The sequence below is a fragment of the Spermophilus citellus genome (genome assembly GCF_964194105.1).
Source record: "Spermophilus citellus genome assembly, chromosome: 4".
In the NCBI taxonomy this organism is placed as follows: domain Eukaryota; kingdom Metazoa; phylum Chordata; class Mammalia; order Rodentia; family Sciuridae; genus Spermophilus; species Spermophilus citellus.
The window spans coordinates 31739151-31756850 of NC_138185.1; the positions used below are offsets into that span (position 1 = coordinate 31739151).

The 17700-nt window shown below is 40.8% G+C and overlaps 1 protein-coding gene across 1 annotated transcript; it reads left to right on the forward strand.

Annotated features, from left to right (window-relative positions):
• The first annotated feature begins 2485 nt into the window (after positions 1-2485).
• On the forward strand, positions 2486-16602 carry CHGB (chromogranin B). Its single transcript, XM_081288649.1, has 5 exons — positions 2486-2618; positions 7260-7306; positions 7738-7831; positions 13794-15550; positions 16375-16602. Exons 1-5 carry the CDS (start codon positions 2570-2572, stop codon positions 16450-16452), a joined length of 2025 nt encoding a protein of 674 aa, XP_081144775.1. The 5' UTR covers positions 2486-2569; the 3' UTR covers positions 16453-16602.
• The last annotated feature ends 1098 nt before the right edge of the window (positions 16603-17700 follow it).

Here is a 17700-nt window from a genome sequence, read left to right on the forward strand (position 1 = left end):
ACTCCTGTCTCATATCATGTTTATTCTGAACTCTGCTTCCTTAAGGAAATATTAATTTTCCTTCTTTATCTTGTTTCAGAGAATTCTTCAGAAATACTCCTCCTGATAACTTCTTTTCTTCTGGAACAAATAGATATAGATGTAAGAGGTAAAATCATAAAAAGTTCATAAGATAATGAAGACAGAGTAAAAAAAGGAAAGCTGAGTCTGAATGTGGAAACTGACTATAGGCCAGGGCTGCCTCCCCCACTCCATTCCAATTGGCAATAATGAAAAGACCTTTCCAACATGAAGGTTTTCTTGATGACTAATAAAATCAGCCCAAGCACACTCTGAAAAGCCACAAAATGATGTTAATGTGCTTACTAAGGGAGCAAGAAAAAAGGAAAGCACTGGAAAATCAGAATGCAGATGATTCTGGAAGGTGGTGATTTAAAGGACTATTGGCAATCAGTACATTTTAAAGAGCAGTTGGAACCCTTATATAATTTCAACAGTGGAGAAAGAATCTCTCACTTATCTACATCAAAGAAGGGCCTCATTTGACATCTCCTTTTTCTGTACCCACTGCTTTACAGACGTTTTGAGCAATATTTTTTGGGCCCTTAACATTCTTTTTCTTGTTTTGAAAGAATTTCAGATTTCAGACAAATATAAAAAATAGTATACATATCCCTATACGTTGTTTATCCCAATTGTCCAAATACTAACATGTTGTCCTACTTGCCTTAGCATTCCCTTCTTCTTTTTTCTACTTCTGTATTTTTTTTCCTAAAAATTTGAGAGTAAGTTGTACATATGAGATCCTTTTACTTTTAGAGACCTCAATGTGCTTTTCCTAAAAACAAGGACATTCTCTTACATAATCACAGTACTAATTCTCAAAGCAGGAAATTAACATTAGACAATAAGATGATGTAATTCATAGATCATATTCCAATTTTACCAATTTTCCTACAAATATCCTTTTTAAGATGAAATATTCTTTGGCTCTAGTTTTGGTGAGATAATTCCCAGCTTTTTCAGGAAGATGTAGCCAACCACTCAGCACATGCAAAAAGAATTTGAGCCTCATTATTTTTTAGTTGTACATGCAGGCAATATCTTTCCCCGAATGAAGAGAACCCAAATGAAACTTTGCTTTGTTCCCCAAAGCCTGTGTTATTAGAGAAGATTGTTTCTCTTCTCTGTAGGGTTCTTGCCTCATGTTTTTTCCTGATTCCTCATTAGGCTGAGGCAGTTCATGTAAAAAATACTCTGTAAGATGTTTTCATCTCCTCACATATAATAACAAGATACTTTCCTATTTCAACTTAAAAGCAAGAGAGTATGCACAGGGTGTTCTAATTCCTGAAAGCAGGTTATTCCATAAGCCACCCCTAATTCTATGCTTCTGTTATAAAGGAGTAATCAAAGGGCAAAGGGTAACAACCTAAATAAATGTCCATCAGAAAGAGAACTGGTTTGTCAGACATGGTGGCACACACCTGTGATCCCAGCGACTCCAGAGGCTGAGGCAGGAGCATTGCAAGTTCAAGGCCAGTCTCAACCTTGTCTTAAAAAGAAAAACCACAAGGGCCGGGGATGTAGCTCAGTGGCAAAATGCCCTTGGGTTCAATTCCAGTGAGAGAGAGAGAGAGAGAGAGATGCTTGAATTCCAGCCTATCCATACTATGTAACAGTGCAGCCATTCAAAAGAAAATGCAGCTCTATAAGTTCCAAACCAAACTAAATCTAAACCATAGAAAGTGACTCTGAAGAGGGGAATTGGGGAACTTGAGAATTGAGACTGAGGTGGGAGTACACCATTTTGTATCCTCTGATTTTTAAAATTATGAGTATATATTATGTTTGGAGGGGTGGGAGAAGTCACAAATGGTAGATAGATTCAAAGACCCCACATTGGAAGGAACAGCAGGTCCCATAATCCCTAGCTGTGCCTTCTATTTTTAAAAGCATCACTTCCTTTTTCATTTTCCCTGAACGACCATCTAGTACTGTCTCGTTAGCAGGAATCTTTCCCTCAGCTAGGTAGTGAAGTCACAAAACAGACCGAGTCATGCACACACTCTCAGCAGAACTGCCCGCACATGCACACAGCCTCAACTACACGTTTTTAGATTTGGAGGTGTGTGTGTATGTTGTGGGGGGAGAGACGGGAAACAAGCTTGAGCAATCTAAACCAGACCCCCTACCTCTCCCGGTGTAGCAGATCTACACTACCTTCCGTCACCCCTTTCCTTCCACCGCCTTACTCCCCACCCCCGCTCCAGACCTCGGAGCCCGGACTGGCGTAAATTTCCGCCTACTTGCGCCACCGCCCTGGGGGGTGCTTGATGACGTCAGGGCCGAGTGAGGGGGGTGCCGCCTTCTGGCTGCCCGCCCCTCCCAGGACTTGCGGCCCCCGCCAGCCCTTTAAAAGAGCGTGGCCTGCGCCAAACGCGCCACACCGCGGGGACCAGGACGCACAGTTGGTTTCCCGGGGCATCTCCATCTCGCCTTCCTTCGGCACCTCGCCTCCCTGGTCCAGCCGCATCCTCTTTCCGCGAAGGTTTGGGCGAGTGGGGCCATGCAGCCGGCGGTGCTTCTCAGCATCCTGGGAGCCGCGGTGCTGGCCGGTGAGTGGGCGCGGTGGGCCCTTCAGCACCGCGGACAGCGCCAGCCCCGTTGTCCCCGCAGCTCCGGGCGTTCTGGCTGGCGAATAATGGGAATCAGGGAGGGTTAAGTGCAAGATTTCTCCCTTTACTTGAGGTTATTCATTTCTTCCCATTCCTGGTTGTTTCCCTTAGATTATCCACCCCCGCCAGTGCTCTCCTCTGACTTGGAAAAGCCAGAGGATTCCCAGGAGAGTCTCGGTTTTGTCATGTGTGGTCTTGCAGGTAGCTAGAAAGGGAGAAAGCGTGCCGCACCTCCAAGGAAACCCCACATTTTTTGCTCACTTTAAAGCTGTCACACTCTCTCTCTGCTGGTCTAGAAAGTCGCTGTTGAGGTCTGGATTCTGTATTTGTTTTGACTTTTTATAGCCAGGTGACTACAGAGAGGTGGAAATTATGTAGTATGATATTAGTTGGCACCTGAATAATTTATTTTATTATTATTACTTCGTAAACAATTAGGTAAAACTGAGTTCCATATGCATAAAAGATAAACCTTTTTCTTAACATGTTTATATGTATGTTCACATATATGTGTGTACACATTTAATATATTTCTGCAGCTTGTTTTTTTCATATCTAGAGAGAGGAGATTTCACATTCAGTTAATTCCATTTTTAAGTTATGAATGGAAGCTGCACTAGACCTTTGTACTCCAGGAAAATAACTAGAGTATAAAATAATCACAAAAGTATCTCTAGAGTAGTGGAAAATATTTTGTTTTAGTCAGGTTGGGAAGATGAAAATTTTAAGTAGTAGATATTTGATAGTTTTTCTTTATGTGTGGAAGATTGTGGGTTCCTCTTTCAAACTACTCTGAACTTCAGAGAAATGATCTTGGAAGATTCAAAGTTGTGTGTGTGTGTGTGTGTGTGTGTGTGTGTTTTGAAGTAAAGTCCCAATGGATAATCAGTCTATTGAGAAGTAAGTATACCACCACCAAATTAAAATAGAGTTTTCTTTAGCTGTTTTGATGACCTATCGGAAATTATTTTCTTCTGAGGTTGATATTCCTGTCTAGAATTGAGATATTGAATATTCATAGCTATACCCATATCCATGAGTATGAAACTCTTATCGATAGCAATTTCTGTGTCAAAAAAAATGTTGAGACAAAATTAAAGCCAATGGTAATTTATTTTATTGGAAACTACATGCATTCAGGATTTTCTAAAATCTTTGTCATGCTTGCAAATTGCTAATAAATGCTCCAATTTAATTAAAGGAAACCAAATGAATAATTTAGAATTCTTTATGGTCAAAATATTTTTAAAAAGTAATTGCATAGGAGGCCAAAGAAATGTTATCTATTGTGTTATAGACTAAAAAAAAGTGACATTTGTGGGACTTAAATAAGTGGGATCAACTATGATGATAAAATACAGATCTTTCATATAAGAGAATATTGTAATCAAGGTTCATATGTTAATAGCAGCTAAAATGGAGTCATAATATTATTTTTAAATGTCTGTTAAGCTCTAATTCACACATCACAAAATCCACTCTTTTAAAGTGTATAATTCAATGGTTCATAGTATATTTACAGACCATGTGATCATTACCAATATCAAATTTGAGAACATTTTCATCACCCTGAAAAAATAACCCAAATCCCATTAGCAATCAACTCCCCAATCCCCCTCCCACACTCCTGGCAATGAGACATCATATCCTTCAATTGGAGTTTGTTATTTGGAAAAATCACAGGGCTGAGGGGAAATCTCAGAAAGCCATCTAGTTCATTTTCTACCCTTAAGAACATCTAGAGGAAGTTCCACAACTGTCTATGGTAACTTTTGTGCATTTTAAAAATTAATGTAAGTGAAGTAGCCACATGATCACCATCTAGGTAACATGGTTTCTGGCATCTAGAGTTTGATTGACTCTCATTTTAGGAGGAACTTTGAAGTCTTTGTAGCTTATTAGCAAAAGAGCTTGCCTAATCTGTTTTGCAGTTATATTTTCAATCTGGAATCAAACCTTAGTAGTCTTATGCAATATTAACATTTTAGAAGTTAATCTCAGACTTATTATATTATTATATTATTATATTATTTGGTATAGTTTTTAACCATTTGATTACTTTTAACATGAGCATTAGATTGTTTTATCTTTTGTGCTCTTAGGATCTTATTTTCTACAAAACTAAGTTTAACTACATCATTTTGGCTATAATTTCATTGTCACAGATTCTATTGGAAGAAATACATTGACACTTATACGTCTCTCCAAATGTATAATGTACTTACAAATGGAGTCTAGCTCCTTTCCATCAAAAAGAGTCTGAAGACATTAATACCCTTTGTGCATATATGATTACATGACTGGTGCAATTCTACATCATGTACAACCAGAAGAATGAGAAATTATACCCCATGATGTATGAGGTATACAATGCATTCTACTGTCATATATATCTAATTAGAACTTAAATATATTTTAAAAAATAAAGAGTATGAAGAGCCTCAATTAGGGAAACAGGGCTGTTCTGTAATGTCATATGCAAACCTCAATTGTCCAGAATATTGAAGAAACATATCCCCCTCCATCTGATAACTGTTAATACTTTGGTAATGTCAGTAGTTAATAAAAGCATCTATTTTACATTTGTGAAAGAAGACAGAAGTATTAGCCTGAAGCTGTGTTACCAGAGAAGGTTTACTAAAGCTGAATTTTTATTTTATTTTTTTATTTTTTTATTTTTTTTTAATTATTTTATTGTTGGTTGTTCATAACATTACATAGTTCTTAACATACCATATTTCACAGATTGATTCAAGTGGGTTATGAACTCCCATTTTTACCCCGTATACAGATTGCTGTGTCACATCAGTTACATTTCCATTGATTTACAAATTGCCTTTCTAGTGACTGATGTATTCTGCTGTCTATCCCATTCTCCACTGTCCCCTCACCCCTCCCCTCAAAGCTGAATTTTTAAAAAGGCAACTTCTAGTGTATTAGGAGAGTAATTCTTTCAGTTAGTTCTTTCCAGAGGATTTTATAGCTTTCAATGAAAAGAGAAAGTACCAGAGGAAGTAAGTATACCAAATAACAACCATTTGGTTTATAAAAGAATAGCCCAGAATATTGGATCCTGGGCACTAAAGGTTGGTCATTGAGATCTGGTGTGACCTGTATTGTAGGAATAAATCAGGGTCTTCATAGCTTGTTAGGCACTTCTCAAACATTTTTAAATAATTCTAATAATCTGGGAAATTTGGGGCCTCTTGAAACACTTTGCATAGATCCCAGGCCCTGCTTTGTAAAGAGAAACTCTGTAAAGTAAGCAAATGAAATAGGTGTTTTATTTCTAGGCTGAACCCAATGATATGTAATTGATTTGATGAGGATGGGTTGATGTTTAAAGAGGCTTGGGGAACAAAGCATTTTGGAAGGAAATGTCTAGTTACTAGTCACAAATAAACTACATATGAGTAGCTCCCATGTTTGGTGTCTGAGGGTTTTGCTCCAGCTAGTTCTTCTTTAGTTTCAGAGACCTAGAATAAATTTCTGTACTGTGTCTTTCATCATAATACCAGGAGTGCCAGAAGAACTGTAGAGATGGACCTACATGTAAAAAAAGCATTGAGCTTCTCCAATGGAAAGGGCGCAGGCAAGTTAAAGATAAAAGTGAAAGATAAAAGAATCAAAGCAGCATTGAGAGAGAAAAAATGGCACTGGAAAATTTAAATTACCTGAAGCACTTCCTATGAGTTTTTAAAGCAGTCAAACTCTTGTGAAATTTGATATACATAAAATTAAAATTTTCTCCTTTTAAAATATTCTCATAAACCTATTGTTAAACATCAATTTGCATATGATATTATGAGCTCCATCCTGTACTGGGAGAACTTGATACTTCCCACATTCTTGACATGCTTATAGATAATAGAAAGAAAGGGAAACACAACATTGATAGGGATGCATAAGCAAACTTGTTCAGAAAAAGACCTTGGGTTAAAAAAAAAAGCACATGTGGGAATTATTACCCAATGATAATGTTTTTGTAAAGTTAGTTTGAGGGAGGATATTTTATTGGGAACAAGCATAGGAAGAGAGAACCACAGATTTGTACCCATAGGGTATTGAGGAGGGTATATCTTAGACTATATTTTTAGTTATAAAATTTTTAACTGAAATATATAGAAAACTGCAGGAATCATGAGTATACATTTTAATAAACTTTTTGCAAAGCTAGGACAACTGTGTCACCAGCATCCAGATCAAGAAATGGAACATTACCAAAACCCAAGAAGCTCCTCTTATTTTTGTTCTGGATTTGATCTATTCTAGATTTCTTATAGCATTCATTTTGAAAAGTTTGAAGCATTGCTCAGGAAAAACAACTATGTGTGTATGTGTATGTGTACATGTGCATGTATGTATGTATGTGTGGGCCTGTGTGTATGTGTGTGCAATGTGTACATGTGCAGTTGGGGCAATTGTGGCCACTGCAGCAATTGTTCCCAGCCGTCTGCACTCTGCTCAGTTCTGACTCTGTCCTTCTCTCCAAGTAATGTGGGGTGACTTGGGGAGTATGGGTGTATGGCTTCCAAAAATCAACTCAAACCAATTTTTTCCACTCTTTTTCCTCCTTCAAAGCTGTCAGCTCTGTGCCAGTGGATAGCAGGAACCACAGTGAAGAGATGGTAAGTCAGATGTCAGTTGATTCTAGCTTCTCCTGCTCTTTAGCATACCAAACCCAACACAGTCTTACAAAGCCAGGTTTTCATCCATGAGAGAATGGTGACAAGGGATGTCCCTCCCGCACTGAGCTCCTACATCCTCTAGGGAAGGTTTAGCAACTCTGAGGATAACTGTGTCATCACAACATTTTCCTTCTGACCTGTTCAGGAAAAGAGTTTATTTCCCTTCTCGGGGTAATCACAATTCAGTGACTTCTTCCATCATTCTGGTGTAGGGGCTTAAGGGCTTCATCTAGGTACTGTGAATCTGTTTCCCTGCATTAAGGATCCTGCATCAGTAGTCAAGTCTACCTGACAGCGGCTCTGGGTTGAGTCATCATCCCAATGACACCAGTTTTTCCAACCTGCTTTTGTGTCCTCCCCCACTACTCTAGGTGACTCGATGTATCATTGAGGTCCTCTCCAATGCTCTATCAAAGTCCAACATTCCATCCATCACCCCTGAGTGCCGGCAAATTCTGAAGAAGAGTAAGTATACCACGCTGCAGGCAGACCAGCATCTCTGCAGCGATTCTTACTGCTGCTCCCTCCACCTCACCTACAGATGAGCCTAGGGCATAAGGCAGGAGGAGAAATAGTGTTGATTGACCAGACTAGCACCTAGGGGATACGGAGATATGACTTCTATTCTCTGCTCTACCACTTGGTAACTGGGTGACCATAAGGGAAGACCCTTTGTCTCCCTATGTTTATTTCTTCAAAGTAAAATGAGGGAGATGAGCTCAAAGATGATCTTTGAGATGTTTATCAGTTATTTTTCTTTTAGTTGTCAATGGACCTTTATTTTATTAATTTATATGTAGTGCTGAGAATCGAACCCAGTGCCTCACACATGGGAGACAAGCACTCTACCACTGAGCCACAACCCCAGTCCCTGTTTATCAGTTCTTAAATTCCTTGGTTTCATATTTTAAAAACACATCTTCATTTGGGTGGAAGGAGCTGTGGGAAGTACTTCTTTCGTGATTAGATGAGGAGGGGTTTGGGGAGATGTTAGATGATAAAAGGGCAGAGCTAGATTTAAAAATCACTTTGCCCTCTACTTTTCCAATGGTGAGAAGTTAGAAACTTAGAAAGGCAATCCAAAGATTTCTGGCCTGTTTACATAGCAAATTAGTTAAGACATTTTAATGCAGGGCTTATTAGAGTGGAAGGTACTGCCAAATGGTACAGTAGTTTCAGTTCTGAAGACTGGAAGGGTTTATAGGGCAGAAGCAAAGCATCCTAATGAGTCAGACTAATGGCCTTCTGAGTCAAGACTGGGATGCTTTCTTTGCACTAAAGAGCTTCTGTGGGAAACAAGATTTGAATAGTGATAGAAGCAGCATTCATTGGGAACTGACACTATGAGATCAATTTTACAAAACTATGCAGTCCTTTTTATGCTTGAAGTCAGACTGAATCAATAAGTGGCCTCTGCTTTTAGGTTTTTAGTTGAGCTAGGAACAGTAGTTTGCTGCCTTTAAAATCTTTAAAATATTGCAAGACAACATTCTCTTGCAATTGCTGCATATGAGTTCTCATGCATAGAATGGTAAAAACAGGTATTCGCAATTGGCCCAAAGAGTAACCTGGGTAGCTCAATCTGCCTTTGGGGTTTTCAGGATAACCATGGTAAGTATGGGGAGCCTCAGTCATCAGGGATTCCACAAATAATGGAAGCTTTCCTATCACTCCCAGCCCACATAGCTTTCTTTGAATTTCATGTCAACTTTCCATTCCAGCCATTACAGGAAGTGAGAGCAGAGTGGATCTTCAGCAGGGAGTAAAGACTGCTCCTTGGTGCAATTCTATCTTGCTATCTCCCTTTCCCATTGTTTAGTGGATACATGCAGAAGTGAGGGGTCTGTCGTGTAAGGTCAGGATGTAATTATGATTGCTTAGGAAAAGTTATTAGATGTCAGGCTCTGCTTGCCTACCAAAGTCATATGCTTATCCCTCAGGTTGTAACCATAGTAATTCCAGCTTCTGCCTGTCACTAATTGTGCCCTGAGGTCTTTTGGTATCTATTGAGAGAGCACCAGGGAAAATGGTAAAAACCAAATGACTCATGTCTATAAGAACCTTGAAGATGTGGAGAGTGGCAGAATACTGAGACAGGAAAAGTTTAAGAGTTCTCCAAGGCTGCAGCCTCAAAAAACACTCAGGGCCAGACAAACAGATAGTATAAAGAAGTAAGGCAGGACAGGAAGTGAATCACAAATTTGAGATCACATGTCCCTTCCGAGTGGAACATATGTTTCTCAACTCTTATCCTTTTGTGGAGAACTACAGACTCTGCTTAAATCTTGCAACTTTTCAAAAGAAGTTGCAATTTTAATTTTAATTAATTAATTATTTCTCGTGCTGGGGGTGGAAGCCAGGGCCTGCTGCATGCTAGGCAAGTAAGTGCTCCAGCACTGAGCTACACCCCCAGCTAAAGGTTGCTCTTTAAGCCACATCTCCTGGTATTTAAATATTACCTCTGAATTCAAATTTACTAAAAATGCTGTTTAGCCCAAATAGAACTCATTTCTGGGCCACCAATTTGCAACATCTGTCCTATTCTAGTCTTCTATCTCTTGGCAGTATATTCTAAGCTAACCAGAAGACGGGTAGAGCTTTGGCCAATTTGATGCAAGATTCCTGCATGCCATCTCTGTTCCACCCCAAGCCCATCTCCTCCCACTCTCTTCTCCACATCTCTGAGTCAGCATATGCTCATTGAGCAAATGAGCATTTGAGGAGAAGGGAAGAATCATTGTTTTATGGAGACTTTAGGGAATACATAAACCAATTTCTTAGCAAGTAAAACGTCTTTTGACTAGGGTTGATCTTGTCATTGTTGAAGCACAGCAAAAGTATAAGGTACATTTTCCCCTTTTAACTTTAAAGTAAGGGCGAGCTTTACACCTTGGTTTTACAGATCGACAATGACTGTGTGCTGATTACCACAGCCCTTTTCCAATCTCACCTGCGGGGGCTTAGAGCTAAATTTAGGAGGAAGTGGCTAAGCTTCAGGCACAAGCTGCCACAGGCAGTACACTTTTAACTGAGAAGAAATAAAAATACTTCTGTTCCTTTCAGCAGGTCACATGGCCCCTTCCCCTGGAGGCTGAGATCTGTCTGATCTCAGATCAGCTCTCCTTCAGGTGACTTCAAAATACATTAGCATCTGCCTGTCTCAGCTCAGGATGCTATAACAAATACCATAGGCTAGATAGCTTGAACAACAAATGGTTTTTTCTGGTGTCCAAGATCAAGATGTCTAGTGAGGGCCCACTTCCTGGTTTATAGACAGCTACCTTCTCATTGTGTCCCTGTGTGGGGAAAAGAGATAAATGATCTCTCATGTCTCCCTAATTGGGGGACCAATGCCATCATGAGGGCTCCAACCTCATGACATAAAGTATCTTCCCAAGGCCCCACTTCTTAATACCAGCACATTGGGAATTAGGACTTCAAAAAGAATTGGGAGATGAGGACACAAATATTCAGTACCACCCCAAACCTCCCTGTTTATCTGTGCCCACCTGCTAGCATTGCCCCAATGCTGTACACACCATCATGGACTATTAAAGTTCAAAGAGACCAGTGATGGAAAGGCCAGCCCTCAGGTATCTGGATACGGAAGGTTAGGAACATTCCTATTGTCTCATAAACTTGAGAATGTTATTATCATGACAGGCTTGGCTTTAAATAGAGAGGTACAGACTGTCTGCTATTTCTTGGACTTTTTTTTTAATAGAACAGATCAATTTTTTTCCTTTTGTAAATATCAGCTCAAAATGACTCATAAGTGTCTTTCAGTAGAAAATTAATATGAGCCACAAATATAACTTCTAATTTTCAGGTAGCCATAGTTTTAAGAAGTAAAAATGAAATTAGTTTCAACAATATATTTCATTTTATCCAAATAGGTTTTATCTAATGTATAATTTTATATATCAAATATATTTGTAATATATTCTCTAATACATTCAAAATATTATCATTTTCAACATATAATCAGTATGAATTTTTAAAAATATTTCACATTCTTTTTTTTTTTTCATATGAAGTCATGGAAATCTGATGTGCACTTTACACATACAGCATGTCTTGGTTTGGACAAGTGCTCCATAGTTCAAGGGCTCCATAGCCACAGGGGCAAGTGACTCCCACAATGGACAGTGGAGATGTTGATGCCAGAGGCCTTGGCTTCAGGCTTTCTATCTGTGAGATAAGTTGAAGTTCAAGTCCTCCCTGCTAACCACTAAGACAATGTTAACTGCGTATATCCTTTCATGGGAGGTACAGACCATCTTGGTTAAGGAAGATCAATAAAAGAACTGTTGATATTTGGAAAAAATGGAAGAGAATAGCAACATATCAATTAACCATCTACTGCTGACTTGTGAAACAGAAAAAACAACTCAGTTTTCTGAAAATTATACTCAACATCTAAGAACATGTGTGAAGTAGATGTGATCTGAGTGAAGGAAGAAACGGTCCTTTCCATTGCAGTGCCATTTTCTCAGGGAAAAAAAAATATACCCTTATTATCACCAACCACAGTCATGCATTGCTTAACAATGGGATTCATTCTAAAAAATGCACTGTTAGGCTATTTTCTTGTGGTGAAAACATAGGATGTCCTTATGCAAAATAAGATAGCTATGACATCAATAGATAAAGTGACCTTATGGGCCCATCATTGTATATTTGGTCCATTTTTGGCTGAAACGTCATTATGCAGTCCATAGTTATACTAAGTTAAGTTGCCATTTACTTGCAGGTTGTCTACACAGTTGATTGGATGATCAGGTCGTCTGATAAACAATTAAGTTTTAAATCCTCCTTTAATCTTGATATTGCCTATTTGGGCTGCCTAACTTTATTTAGCTCAAGTATAGTTAGAACCATTCATGCAATGCTAACTTTTTCACCCAACTTTGAGGAAATACAGAAAGAATGGTTCTGAATTTTACCACTCTGAGGATCAGAGTCCTCCACATCTGCAAAAAGAGGAGTTTGGACTGGAAGAATTCTAAGATTCCTTCTAGTTCTACCCTCTAATATTTCATAAATCTATCTGGATTTTGATTTGATCATTGACAGTTCCAATAATAAAAGCTAATTGGATATTATAAAAACTTTAAAATATGTAGAATTTATTATTAAATTCAAATGTAGCTAAGGAGCTTCCATAGCATTTTAAAAGGAACTGTAGTATGTTTTTTATTCATTTAAAAATTATCTAAGGGATGGGGTTTGTCGCGATGGCAAAAGGTATGACTTATGCAGTTGGTGGTGCGGGGGGGGTGGGGTGGGGGGAGAATGTCCACATGTTTCTGCCCTTTTCAATGCGTTATTCACTCAAATCACTCAATACGATTTCACTCTATAGGTTCTTAATCAATAAAATGACAATCCTAAAAAAAAAAAGAAAATGACAATCCTTAATGCTAGGCACTGCAGTAGACATAATCAATTCACAGCAAATAATTAGAGATTGATTCTAAGCACTGCAAACACACTTAATCATGACAGGCTCATGGCAGACATTCCCTCTGCAGGCTAAGCTCAAGTGTCAGATCAAAAGTCTCAAACCCTAGGCTCTAAGTCCAGCAGATGCACACTCACTCAGACTGTGGTGATCAGGTCAGGAACCAAGGCAGGCTTCTCCTGAGATGGAGCTGATGGCTGGCTGAGGAGAGGGTGGTAGGGAGAAGTCGCAGTTCTCATCAGGGTCAAGATGTGGCTGTAGAGTTTGAGAGCGGTGAGGAAGATGCAGAGGATCAGGCAGATGATGAGAAGAGTTGGGATGTCAGTCCAGGTCCTCATCAGGCTCTCAGCCTGAGGGCATCAGTGTCGGCTGCCTGAATGTCTGTTCATTTGCTCCATAATTTATACTAAATTTGAGGGCTTCTGACCATCCTTTCAAACCCTATCAGCTGCCATCAGATTTCTCAGTATGTCATTTTCCCTGGGGTTAAAGCATCTGGTCTAGTGGTCCTCACCCTGATTTTCTAGCCTTTTCCCCTTATTTGGGTAAGAATAACATGACAGACTCTGAGCTTCTCAGGGTGAGGAGAAGTGGCTTGTTTGTGCTTGAGGGCCATACTGGAGGGCTCCGTAGTTGTGCCTGGGGAGACTGCAGGTTTCAAACTGGAGTTTTAAAATGGAGTTGCTTAGGTTCAGGCCTAAGGCTACCCTTACAGGGTTGTGGCTCATTGGTAGAATGCTTGCCTGGCATATGTGAGGTACTGGGTTCAATCCTCATCACCACATAAAAATAAATAAAAATTTAAAAAGACATTATGTCCATCTACAACTAAAAAAAATTTTTTTTAAAGAATTATCTAAATAATTTTTAAGGGCCTCAAGATTTGAGGTGACTACTGAGGCTGGTACTTGTTGAATCACAAGCATGACTGAAATTATCTTTACTCTTACGTTTTCATGGTAGGTGGAAAAGAGGTCCAAGATGAAGAGAAAAGTGAAAATGAAAACACAAAGTTTGAAGTAAGATTGTTAAGAGACCCAGTTGGCACCTTGGAAGCCCACAAACCCTCCAGTGGGGAGGAAGCAGGAGACCTGGGGGAAGAGGATCCTCAAGGTCCTACAAGAGCAAACCCAGAGAAGTGGGCAGAGGGAGGCAGGCCCAGCAGAGAGGGAGCAGAGGATCCCCAAAGGAGCCCCCACCCTTCCAACAGCCAAGTACCCAAAGAAGCAAAGGCACACCATTCTGAGAAGAGCCAGGGAGAGGACGGAGAGGAGGAAGAGGGAGAGAACTATCAGAAAGGGGAGCGTGGGGAAGAGGCCAGGGAAGGGAAACCCCTTGAAGAGCCAGAAGAGACACAGAATACTTTTCTAAACAAAAGAAACCAGGCTGCAGCCAAGAACAAAGAGGAATCAGTGGCCAAATCAGATGCACTCCCTGTTGGGCAGTCTGAGGAGAAGACACACAGCAAGGTGAAGAGCAGCCAGGAGAGTGGAGAGGAGGTGGGGAGCCAGGAGAAACACCCTCAGGAGTCTGAAAGTCAACCCCAGAGCAGGGAGGAATCTGAGGAGAGCGAGGAAGACACCACCTCTGAGGTAACCAAACGACGCACAAGGCCCAGACACCACCACGGGAGGAGCAGGCCCGATAGGTCCTCTCAGGAAGGGAATCCTCCCTCTGAGGAAAGAGGACACACCCTCGAAGAACCTGAGGAGGCAAAGGTTGGGGAGAAGAAGGACCACCATTCAACCCACTACAGGACTTCAGAGGAGGAACCCGAATATGGGGGAGAAGTGAGGAATTATCCAGGCGTCCAGTCTCCAGAGGACCTGGGTGGGGGGCACTATGGGGGCAGAGGAAGTGAGGAATACAGAGCTTCAAAGCCTCATAGTGCTGAGATCCAGGAGGAGGAGGAGGAGGACAAGAGAAACCCCCCCAGCTCAGAGCTTGACCCCATGGCACACGGATATCGTCAGGAAAGTGAGGAAGAGAGGAGCCGCGAGAGGGGAACAGGACACCATCCCAGAAGTCAAGGAGGGGAACCAGGGGCCTATTTGACTCCTGACTCCAGAGAAGAGAAAAGGTTCTTAGGAGAAGCCTATCACCATGTTCCAGAAAGCCAGAGGGATAAGGCCAAGAGGCACCCGCAAGGTGAGTGGCAGGAGCAGGACAGAACTTACCTCAACTATGATGAGGAAGGACCCCAAGGGAAGTGGCCACAGCAGGAGGACCCCAGGGACCTTAGAGAGGACAGGGAGGAAGCGAGTCTACAAGACAAACAATACGCCTCCCATCACACCACTGAGAAGAGGAAGAGACTAGGGGTGCTGTTCAACCCCTACTACGACCCTCTCCAGTGGAAGAGCAGCCGTTTTGAGAGAAAAGACAACGCAGATGACAGTTTTCCCGAAGGGGAAGAGGAAAATGGGCTGACCTTGAGTGAGAAGAATTTCTTCCCAGAATACAGCTATGACTGGTGGGAGAAAAAGCCCTTTGCAGATGATGTGAATTGGGGATATGAGAAGAGAAGCTACGCTAGGGCCCCCAAACTGGACCTGAAAAGGCAGTATGACAGAGTGGCCGAGCTGGACCAGCTCCTTCACTACAGGAAGAAGTCCGCTGAGTTTCCCGACTTCTATGACTCTGAGGAACAGATGGGCCCGCACCATGAGTCGGAAAATGACAAGGAGACGGTCGACCAGAGAGTTCTGACAGAGGAAGAGGTACAGGGTGGAGATTTTTTGTTTAAAGTTTACTTACGATGGCCAAGGTTAATATGTTCAACACTAATATGAATGGGGGAGAAACTGGGGAGAATTTGTCACCATGGGAACATAGCCCTAGAAACCAAGTGGAGGCCACTTCTGGGATTGAGTTCACATCATCCCTACCCACCTCTCTCTATCGGGGTGTTTCTTAACCCTGTCTGCACAATGGAATCACCTGGTGAGCTTTGAAATTTACCCTATTTGGGATCCACCCTCAGGGTTCTGTTTAATGGATCCTGGGTGCTACCTGGGCATCAGGTGATCCCAGTGTTTAGCCAAGGTTAACAAACACTGTTCGGGTGTCTTTCCTTTAATCATTTGACTGCTCATTCCTATCTCCCAGGGTCAGGAAAACAGATGATACAGAAATTAGTTACTTTGGTATGTCTTTTTGGTTCATGTCATACTTCAATAAGAAGTTGACATCTGGGAGAGGTGATATGGTTGAAGATATACCTACCCAAACAATGCTTCCCCACTCCCATTAATATGTTAGTTGGTGCTTCTCAAACTTGAATGTGCATCAGAATTGTAAGGGATTTCTAACCCTCAGAGTTTCTGATTCAGTAGGTTTTGGGTGGGACCCCAAAGTTTGTGTTTCTGACAAGTCCCTAGGAGGTGCTGGGAATGCTGATGCTACTGGTCAGGGGACCACACTTTGAGAACCACTGATGTAGGTTGACTTGTGTACTTTGTAGCATATCTAAAATTCATACCCCCTCAAACTATAGCAACATCAATTGATCTGGAACCTCATATTTCCACTTTTTATTTTCCAGGAAAAAGAACTTGAAAATTTGGCTGCAATGGATTTGGAACTACAGAAAATAGTGGAGAAGTTCAGTCAAAGGGGCTGATGGTTATTGGAGCAGTGGGTGGTTTTAAGGAGCAGCAGCCCTGGCATTATCTATTTTTCCACCACTGCACTGAAAGACACAATTTATTTATCCAAAGGCAGAAAGTAGAATGTACTACTCATTAAATGTTTGACACAATTGAAAATGTCATTAATTTTTTGCCAAAATGCTATTGAAAATATGAATAGCATGACTTGTAGCATATTCTTTCTTGCAAAGTAGATATATTAACATGCTTGTGACAATGACTTTGTGCTACTGTCTTTGAAAATATGTTTGTCTTGATTTGAAGTAATAAAAGATTCACCTGAGACCCAAAACTTCATGGTTATCAGCTTCCTTTGGGCTAATTAGGAGGAGTGTGATTTTTTAAATCATTCGTAAATTCTGAAAGATGAAAGGATTTGTTGGTCTTTGGATGTGTAATAGAAAAAATGGAAAACCTTTTGAAGTAAAACAATGCACAAGATCTAAAGTGAATGAGATCAGCAAAAAATATCTGCTGGCCCAGCTGAGAGAGATTAGCTAGGCTTGAAGTGCTTGTTTTTAACATAATCATAAAATACTACTTTAAAAATCTTACAAACTGGGGTCTGGGGGTTGGGCTATATCTAGCAGTACAGTGCTTGCCTAGCTTGCGGTTCAATCTCCAGCACGGGGGTCAGGTAGAGTGGGGGAAGCAGTATAAAGAAAAAGCGGCTGATCCTCATTATCAGCTGGGTACAGTGGTACACACGTGCCTGTCGTACCATCTACTTGGGACCCTGAGGCAGAGGATTACTTGGGTCTAGGAGTTCAAGGCCAGCTTGGGCAACATTTATTAAAATCCATTTCAAAACAAATAAAAATTCTATAAACTAGAGAGCTCTAGAAGTAGCCAGCCAAGGGCCTTCTGTTCCCCACTACCCTGCCCCTGGCCCCCCTGCTGAAAAGAAAGCCTGGATAACAGGAAGAGCCCTGGTTGGCACACAGAACATCTGGTCTATTAGACAGTTCCTTGTCCCTCTCTCATGACCTGATTTCTACCCTGTAAGAAGACAGAGCTCTGACTTTGTTACTGTGTAATAGCAGCTGCGAGCCTTTGAGAAAGTGACTTTCCCTCTTTGAATCATCAATGGGACACTTGTCTGGTTGGGTTCTTACAAAATGATACAAGTTCATACAAAACACTCAACATGGTGACTGGTATGTCAATGGCATAGGAAATATTGGATACTATCATTTTTTTCCCCGTAGCTTTAAGACAGT

Bases quoted from the DNA above. Each gene is read 5' to 3' on its own strand.
- CHGB (XM_081288649.1), top strand. From the start codon at position 2,570: ATGCAGCCGGCGGTGCTTCTCAGCATCCTGGGAGCCGCGGTGCTGGCC. The intron at 2,619-7,259 runs GTGAGTGGGCGC...CCTCCTTCAAAG, and splicing joins GGGAGCCGCGGTGCTGGCCG to CTGTCAGCTCTGTGCCAGTG. The intron at 15,551-16,374 runs GTACAGGGTGGA...TTTATTTTCCAG, and splicing joins GAGTTCTGACAGAGGAAGAG to GAAAAAGAACTTGAAAATTT.